Below are 9,238 nucleotides of genomic sequence, written 5' to 3' on the forward strand. Positions count from 1 at the left end.
TGGGGCCTATGGGTCCGTGCGGCATGAAGGGCATAAGGGGACCGTGTGGAGGGCCAGATATGAAATCGGGCATGTGTACAGATATGCATATGGGGAGAGGTTGTGGAGGTCCTATGGGCGTAAGTATACAATTTTTAAATAATTTTGTTTATTTACAATTCATGTTGGGAAGTGGTTGTTTGAAAAAAGAGACATTAAATTACCCATGTCAATCTATCCGCTATAAACCTAAAACAAAGACAGACAAAAATAATACATAAATGATACACACCATAAAATTAGAACTGCTAGTTCGTACATGAGATTAAATCAATTTAAAAAAATTGATAAATTTTTCGTTTAGTTTATTACTAAAAAATACATTTATAATTTATTAGAACATTAGTCTCATTTAATATTTACATATATTTACGTATTTTCTTAATATTTATTTTATTTCCTTACCAGATTTATTTCAATTATTATTGTAACAACGAGTATAATTTATTATAGCGCATGCCGAATCCTATGGGGGGTATGGGCGGCCCGAAGCAATGTATGATGGGTGGACCTCACATGGGACCTAGGATGATGCCAGGACCTAACCTTTCGGCTATGAACGGTATGTATTTTTATATTTTTTACGCTTGTAAATTGTCACTGTTTAAAATACAAAATATGTACATTAAATCTTTTTTTATATTACTTTTATAGCCTTCAAAATATTGGGTTTATAAGTTCAGTTTTTTATTAGTAAATGAAGATGGAAAGCGACACGAAATACCTAATTATTTAAAATATTTAAATTTATTGTCAACTTATTGTATATATTTTAAATATCTTCCATAGAGAATGATCAAAATATATATTTTTATTTTTTTATGGCAGCAGTTAATACATATAGAAAAAAATAACATGGCAATTGCAGGTGGCATGATGATGGAAAGCGGCATGATGGGCGGCATGGTGCACGGGGACTGCGGGCCGGACCACCACGGGATGTGCGACGACTACGGGAGGGGGAGGAATGTATGTGTATATATTAATAGTTGTGCCCCGCGGTTTTACTCATGTAGAACATGATATTATATAGCCTATAACCTTCCTCAATAAATGATCTAGCTAACACTTAGAGAATTTTTTAAATCGGACCAATAGTCCCTGAGATTAGCGCGTTCAATCAAACATGCAAACTAACTCTTCAGTTTTATAATATTAGTACCGATATGACTGCATTATTAAGAGGAAAGATTTCATTGTTTGTTTGTTACGATTCGACACAATCACGACCAACCAATGATCGATCAATTTTAATATTAATTTGTTTATTGGTTTATGCATAAAAATGATATACTTAAAATTTAATAAGAAGAAAATAACACATATCAGTTCTTAGATGGTTTAAATTAAGCAAAATGAAAAACATATATCCCTTAACAAAACCCTTTTCATCACATCTTGTTCTAAATCTATTTTCCGTCTCCCTTATTACTACAAATGATTAATGATATTACTATAAAATATATTAAAACGTATGAATTACAGATGGGTGGCAACGATCACAAAAACGCACTGCGCAGTCCGAAGAGTCCGGCGCACGCGCACGCTGACATCGACTGGCAGAAGCTGCACCACCAGTTCTTCGACGACAATAAGAGCATGGACCCAGAACTCAGTCAGTTTTATGTCTATTTATTTGTATGAGCAAATTGGTATTTGTTTAATTATATGCCCCTATAATTATGTTAAAGTTGTGAATTACTTATATTTTTTGTTAGTCAGTGTTCGGGTTGTACTTTTCTCGCAAACAAACTGTGATTTTTTAGATCATCTACAAAGGAAATATAAGAATCAATATACCGCGATAAACTCAATAAATGATAACTATGTAGTTGTAGGATGACGATGGTGAAAATATCAAAATCAAAATTAATATTTCAACTAGCGGTCCACCCCAACTGCGCCAGTGTTACCTTACACCCTGAGACCACGTACATATCCAATTGAATAATTTTAATATCGTTCCATTAGTTCCTGAGATTAGCGCATTCAAACAAACTCTTCGGTTTTATATTATATGTGTATATTTTGTATTTAATAAATATATTTAATTGCCAGGTACGCAAGTGAAATCGCCGTGTTCAGAGCGCGGCGGTTGCCTGCCGCCTCCGCCGTACGGAGCGTCTCCCCTACACAGATCTGCTTCAGTGCCCATTGGTAACATTATTGTTAAAAAAGAAATCATAAATTGAATATTATGTGATAAACAATTTTGCAGGCTGTCTGTTAATATTAAAGTAAATAATATAATCAATGCAAATGTTAAAAGTGCAAAAGAATGTTCCATACATTTGCCCCATACCTCACATGGGGGGACACAATTGACTTATTTATGTACTCACTAATTATAACCAACGACATACAGCAACGCAGTCGCCGTCGCAAGGCGGCAACGCGTCGGAGGCGCCGCGCGCCGGCTCCGCGCTCAGCAGCCCGGCGCACTGCAAGCCGCAGCACAAGCACGACCCGCCAGGTGTGTGCCCGCCCTTGTACCCCACACACACACGCACGTACTCACACCGGCACGCACACATGCACGTACGCACACACACACGCCCGCACACATCACGCACACATCACGCACACGCGCACCTACAGTATACAAACGTAGACAACACGCGCGATCGCCGTGTGTGTTTGACACAAAAGTGCAAGCAGGACGCACACGCACGCTCATACACACGTACGCAGTAGTAAATAAATGCATTGAGTTTGACAGTTTATAAGCACGATCTGTTTAATGTATTTGTTTTTTTTTTGTTTTCGTATATAAGAAGTTAGTTTATGGATTTTCAGTAACTGTTGAGATGTTATCACACAACACACTCGAATCATCATATTCACCAGGTCACAAATACTGTTTATCATATTAATTGACTGATCAAGAGTGTATTTGTATGCCTTTACAAAAAGTACCATACTTGTATACCTGGCGAGCAAGCAATTTTATCAGCCAGCCTCAATAAATGGCATAAATAAATACTATCAGAATTTTATGAAATCGTACCGTTGCTAATAATAAAACTCAACTATTTTATAAATAGCCATAGAAGTAGAATGCATGTTTTTTTTGTTGTTAGACATTTTCCCCAACCACGTTTTTTTTTAATTTACGTTCAACACAGCTTGTTTTTGAAAATGCATTCCGTTATTATTTTCGTTTTTTTTTTTCTGTAGTTGTAATGCGAATTTTTTGTTTTCCCCCTCCCCTCCGCAAACGCTTGACGCTTGAAATCCCAACGTGTGACGAAATAACAACGCCTTAAATCGTTACGGACGGAACGGACAAATATATAAAATATGGATTGATTCACATCGATCGGATCACACGAAATAGAGATATTAGAGAAATTGGACGACGGTGTGTTTGTTCGAACGCTCCAATGTCTGGCGGCGCAGCGACAGAAGAATCAACAGAGCAAGGAGCCAAGTTTGATGCCCGTACCGTCTCCACAACAAATATCCTATCTCAACCAGTTCGAAGGTAACACGCTTTGTATGTCGCTGACAGTAATCCTAAACGCTTGCCGGGTGATCGTTTCGTTTTACGCTCAAACACAACGCTTGCATCCTTATAAAGAGGGTTAAAAGACACATGCCGTATCATTATTCCTTTCGAATATTTTCTTGGTTAATACATGTTGTTACAATATACCCTCATTTCACCTTCTTTTTAAGGTCATTTGTTTTTTTGGATATTGTTTTGTTTGTGTGTGTGTGATTTCCGTTATGTTTTCATTGGTGGTGGTTGGTGAAAATGTGCTAACATAATTTTCATAATCTATGGCTAATTCGTTCTATCACTTGTAAGTAAATGTGTACAACGCCATCTATTAGTACAAAACATGTCATCTTTGGAATTTAAACTTTATGCTTTAGACATAGGGTTTATTTTTGAAATTGTCGAGGTTTTGATTTGTCAATGTTATTTTTAAATAGGACAAGAGTTGACGATACAGAAGCAGCCGAACACATCGTTAAAAGACAACGGTCCTCCTTCAAATAGTGGAGGGCAAACGCCACAATCCAATTCGAATCAAAAATCACCTGCAGGGTAAGTTTTTTTAATAACATTTAAAATTGTAAACATTTTATGTATGTATAAATTTATCTTAACTATAATGAAGTTCCTACTCACGCCTCGCGAATGGGTCTTGACACCTCTCCAGTTTTAATATTTATTTTACCTAATTTTAGAATTTATAAAAAAATAATGTGTATTACCATCAGCATGATGCCGGGCACGCCGGAGCCGCACGGCTCGCTGGCGGAGCAGCGCGCGGGCCGCTTCTCGCTCGAGCAGAGCCCCGGCTTCAACAACCCGCAGACGCCCACGTCCAAGTGCTCCCAGGGTATGTTATATGTACAAGCACTCGTAGGAAAATCTTATATATAAAATTCCCGTGTCACAATGTTCCCGTGTTACCGAACTCCTCCGAAACGGCTGGACCGATTCTTATGAAATTTTGTGTGCATACTGAGTATGTCTGAGAATCGGTCAACATCTATTTTTCATCCCCCTAAATAATAACAGTAAGGTGGCTTCCCTAATGGTAAGCAATCACCACCATCGATATAAACATTTGAAGAGGCATCTGCAGGTGCATTGCCTGTGCATTGCATTGCATTTTAGTGGGAAAGACAAAGGCAAGGTTGGGAATAAATGAGTGAATAACGTGTCTGTCGATGTCCACAGATGAGAAATCCCGGCCGAGCCCGTCGTCGAACAGGTCAAACAACGAGAGCGCGTCTAAAACGCCGCAGCGGGAGTCGGCGGCGCACAGCCAGCCCTACGCGGTGTCGTGCGCCAAGAGCAGCTGCGCCGTCACCACCATGGCGCAGGCGCACGCCGACGACACCATGGCTTCCAACACTGAGGTGGGATGCGTATAGATAATTTTTTTTATGAGTGGTTCATTTTTTTTTATACAAAATTTCTCCAAGCTGCTAATCGGTTGGTTGGCGATAATGCAGTCTTTAAAGTTTATAGAAATTGCCAGCATATCAATAGTGGTAGTGTGATGATGTCTGTGTCTATTATATTTGCTTTGCTTCCGCATTACTGATGTATAATACAGTACCCATTGTATGAAATCCTTTTGTGGGGACATATCCGCAACACAAAAAATATTGGCGTGATCTTATTATCATATTAAATTAATGCAACTAGCAGTAATTAACTTTATATATTCTTGCTCTCCTATTCGCATTATACAAATAAACCCCAGTTATTTTAAAAAACTTAGCAAGCTACGTTCAACTCAAATAAATCAAAGTGAATAAAGCTGGATTATAATTTTTTTTTTATTATAGACAACGTTATCAGGCGGTCCAAACAGCACGAGCCTACCGGGCCCCTTCCCTGGGCCCTGCAGTATGAACAGGCCCGATAACATTCCCATCAACCCCAACCAAGGCCCCAACGGCCCCATGGGTCCCGCCACGTCATCGTTCGATCCGATCTCATCGTTAGCGCAGATGTCACAGCAATTAACGAATACAGTGGGCGGAGGCCCCGGCTCCTCAGGCCCCATGGGGCCCAACGGGTCTGGCATGGGGCCCTTTGGGTCCGGGCCCCATCACATGCAACATCACCATTCTATGCATCCGCATGGACACCCGCATATGATGATGAATGATTTGGGTAAGTGATTAAAAACTTCAATAAAATGATTCATATAAATGCTATCACACATAATTTTCTAGAAAAAAAACTCGTACACCTACCTTATGTATAAATAACTTGCCGCTCATCGAGGTGAGCTTTATCCACGACCTTGGCGTGAATATAGATAGTTCATAACTTTTTTGATTTCATTACGATCCCATTAAAAGATTATTATAAAACATTGTTCAGATTCATCACAAGATAAAAGAAACTCTTGAAACAATCCCAACTCTAGACCTTTCCGAAAGAATTGTAAGAATCCAGATACGATTTTTATTACCATCTTGCTTACTCGGACCATAAATGTAGCGTAGTAGCTTTTTATAAATAGCGTCTGTCGTTCTTGAATTTAAGTGGTTTACACACGTGCAGGAAACTAAGAGATATCTTAGTTCTTTATAAGGTGTATGTAACGTGATATAGTCGATTGTTGCGATGTTTTGAGCGCATTTGTTTCTCAATTTCGCTGTATCTAGTTGTTTTATATCAAAGACATACATTAAAATAAAATAAAATCTCTCTGTAGAATATAGTTTTATATTACTCATTACACATAACATTTGCTATGCATTCATAATAAATGTTATTTTGTCACAGGTTGCCATATGGAAGGCATGGGTGGGCCAGGATTAGGTGGTCCCATGGAAGGAATGATGGGTGGTGGTGATTTCCCACCAGATATGAACCTCAGTCCGAAGATGGGCGGCGGACCCATGGGAGGGCCAATGGGGCCTATGGGACCTGACGCGTCAATGTTAGGGCCAAGGATGTCTGGTGCCGGGAAAATGCCTCCTTTCAATGGTGCAAACGTACAAGTAAAAGCCAGTGCGCCGAACACGATACAGTATTTGCCCACAAGGCCTCAGATGCCGTGCAATACGGGACCCCGAGGGCCTCCTAGCCTGGACTTCTTGCAGCGAGTTACGAATCCTATGCAAATGGACAGCAGTAAAGGCGGCGTGCAATACTTTCCGGGGGCGAGAGGAATGGACATGGAGGGCGGGATGCGAGGTGTGATGAGAGCGCCGGGAATGCTCAGGATGCCGCATTACCCCGCCGGCTTCAACTCGCCGCCCAAAATGGCGGGCGATCCGTTCGGCGGGCCGGGCCCCAACCCCATGTGCGGCCCCAACTTCCGCGGCGTGAAGGGCGGCATGGGGCCCGGCAACGTGCGGATGGGCGCCGCGCAGCCGCTGCCGCCGTCCATGGGCGGGCCCAACCCGGGCTTCAAGGGGCAAGGGTTCGCGGTGCCGTCCACGGCGGACCCCAACTACGCGGCGCAGTTCCACAACTTCCAGCAGCAGCTGTACGCGACGGGCAGCCGCGCCGCGCAGCCGCACCAGGCCTACCCGCCCTACCAGCCGTCCAAGTGATGACCGCTCGACGGTCCGTGTGTCGTTATAGTGGCGATGTGAATTGTGAATATGTGATATGGACACGATCGCGATACGGCGAAAGCGAAACGGAGCTACGATATGGCCTGTTATTATTAAGTTGTAACGTTACTTTGACTCAGACTGACCGGAACGCGACCGGGAGTGTGCGGACGTACTTAATTATACACCAGTGAATGAGAGATCAAATATTTTCGTTAGCGATTTTATTTTAGTTATTCTTATATTTTTGAGATTTAGGAAACGATATTCGGAAAGTCGTGTTTTTCTATTGCGTCTATTAGCATATTGATTTTGCATAGTTTGTTCTAGATTTCTGACTGAACGAGTTTTACGTTAGGCGATGAGATTTGTACAAATTGTACAAATTAAAGTGTTACACGTAGTATACATAATTTAAAAGTACAGGTTTAAGTATATTTTTGCTAATGGCAATAATTTATCATTTTTATATGCAAACATGCCACAATTTCAGTGTATTGGTTCCTTTACTTAGCTATTTTATATATGATTCCTATGCACACAGATATCTAGTCAATTTTGAAATTAATGCCCGACCCTGTGTTATGTATGTGTAACAATTGAGTCCACGGTTTGGTCACTTATGATGACACGGAAGTACATAATTATTATGTAACAATATTTTTGTCCATTTTAGTTTTAGATATTTTATTAATTAGGGAAATTGGTTTTAATTCTAATGTTTTTTTTGGCTTTGGCCAGTAGCTCATGGAACTATTTTAGTTCTTAGTGAAAAGTTTATTCCTTATTTTTGATCTGATAGCAATGGTTTCTGTCTTCCATATCTATGTTACAACGCATCAAAAACAGGTCTCAATGCATTCTTTACACTTGCTGAACAATTTTCATTAGTCATACTTTTTAAAGTACTTAAATATACTGATGCCATATTATTTGCCACATTTTTTTCGTGATATTTTGAACTACTTTTATTTATTGTTCTTCGAGCGATATTATTTCCTGAAAACCACGATTTGTATTTAATAGAGGTGTTAGTTAGTTTAGTAAAGCACATTGTGGAAACACACAGTGGCCTTTGACAAAAAATGCCTTTTTACGAAGCGTCGAACCCCGCACGTGCGTACGTGTTAGTGAAAATTTCGCTCAACGGATAAGTATTTTATTTCACCAAGGTGGATGAACAGTGCAATTTGTTTTCTATAATAGTGAAACAACTGTATGAAAAGTAAAGCACATGTCACTCTAGTAAACATTTCAAGGTTCAAACACCTTTGTTGGATAGTATATATCTATATGTTTGTAAAAAATCGCTCACCGTATGAGATGTATTTGAGATTAGAAAGGGCCATAACACAAGCCCTCAAGGAAACACCCGCTAGAAATTAGATAGTTGTAATTTAAATGTAATTAATTATTATAAGGTAAAGAATGGTTCTTGTTTTAGGATAAGTGAAGAGCAATGATATAGTTTGTGTAATATTAAATAAGAAATGAAATTAAGATGCAAACTATTGGTTGTGATTCTGACACAATTTGTTAAGTTGTTCGTAGTTATGTCACACAGATTATTAAATGTGAAAACTTATTGATTTTTCTTGATAAGGCCCTTTTTATTTTTTTGAACATTTTTTTATATGTCGTTCTCGTTTGTACATCACTAACAATAACTGTACAGAGTACTTTTGGACTTAATTTAAGGCAATAAATGTATTTATTTTATAACTCGTGATGTAAGAATTTATTCTTAATTATTATAAAAAAAATATATAATATGCTTGTAAATCATGTTTCATTTGTGTTTACCCTTCTATTTCGAAGTTCAGTAATAAACGTATAAATAGGCAGTCTATTTAAAAAAATCATAACATAACAAACAACGGGGAAGAATATTCACCTTCAATCATTAAATAAACAGATAAATGATTTTTTTAAACTCGGTGAGGAATAATGATGTATCTTAAGAAAGTTGAGTCTGTATCATTGAGCTGTAAACCTAAAAGGTCCATGGTCCGTATCAAGATAGGATTCCGAGTACCGACGTCCGTGGGCGTAGACGCGGCGCTGTCAGCGCCTAAAATAATAATAATAATAATAATAATAAAACCATTTATTGAGTACAGACAAACCACACAATACGAAAAAACACAAAATGAAA

General features: G+C 39.1%; 1 protein-coding gene across 1 annotated transcript in view; it reads left to right on the plus strand.

The window, feature by feature from the left end:
* The window catches only part of LOC119837694 (protein BCL9 homolog), a 19,058-nt gene extending 10,208 nt beyond the window's left edge, over positions 1-8,850 (plus strand). Inside the window, exons 10-21 of the mRNA XM_038363425.1 lie at positions 1-119; positions 493-601; positions 908-1,008; positions 1,525-1,654; positions 2,098-2,196; positions 2,405-2,512; positions 3,377-3,523; positions 3,979-4,093; positions 4,270-4,391; positions 4,736-4,917; positions 5,353-5,683; positions 6,305-8,850. Of these exons, the coding sequence (XP_038219353.1) occupies positions 1-119; positions 493-601; positions 908-1,008; positions 1,525-1,654; positions 2,098-2,196; positions 2,405-2,512; positions 3,377-3,523; positions 3,979-4,093; positions 4,270-4,391; positions 4,736-4,917; positions 5,353-5,683; positions 6,305-7,080 (2,339 nt within the window). The 3' untranslated portion in view covers positions 7,081-8,850. The remainder of the gene's footprint in view (positions 120-492; positions 602-907; positions 1,009-1,524; positions 1,655-2,097; positions 2,197-2,404; positions 2,513-3,376; positions 3,524-3,978; positions 4,094-4,269; positions 4,392-4,735; positions 4,918-5,352; positions 5,684-6,304) is intronic.
* Positions 8,851-9,238: the final 388 nt, after the last annotated feature.

This window comes from Zerene cesonia, chromosome 28 (assembly GCF_012273895.1).
Source record: "Zerene cesonia ecotype Mississippi chromosome 28, Zerene_cesonia_1.1, whole genome shotgun sequence".
Classification (NCBI taxonomy): domain Eukaryota; kingdom Metazoa; phylum Arthropoda; class Insecta; order Lepidoptera; family Pieridae; genus Zerene; species Zerene cesonia.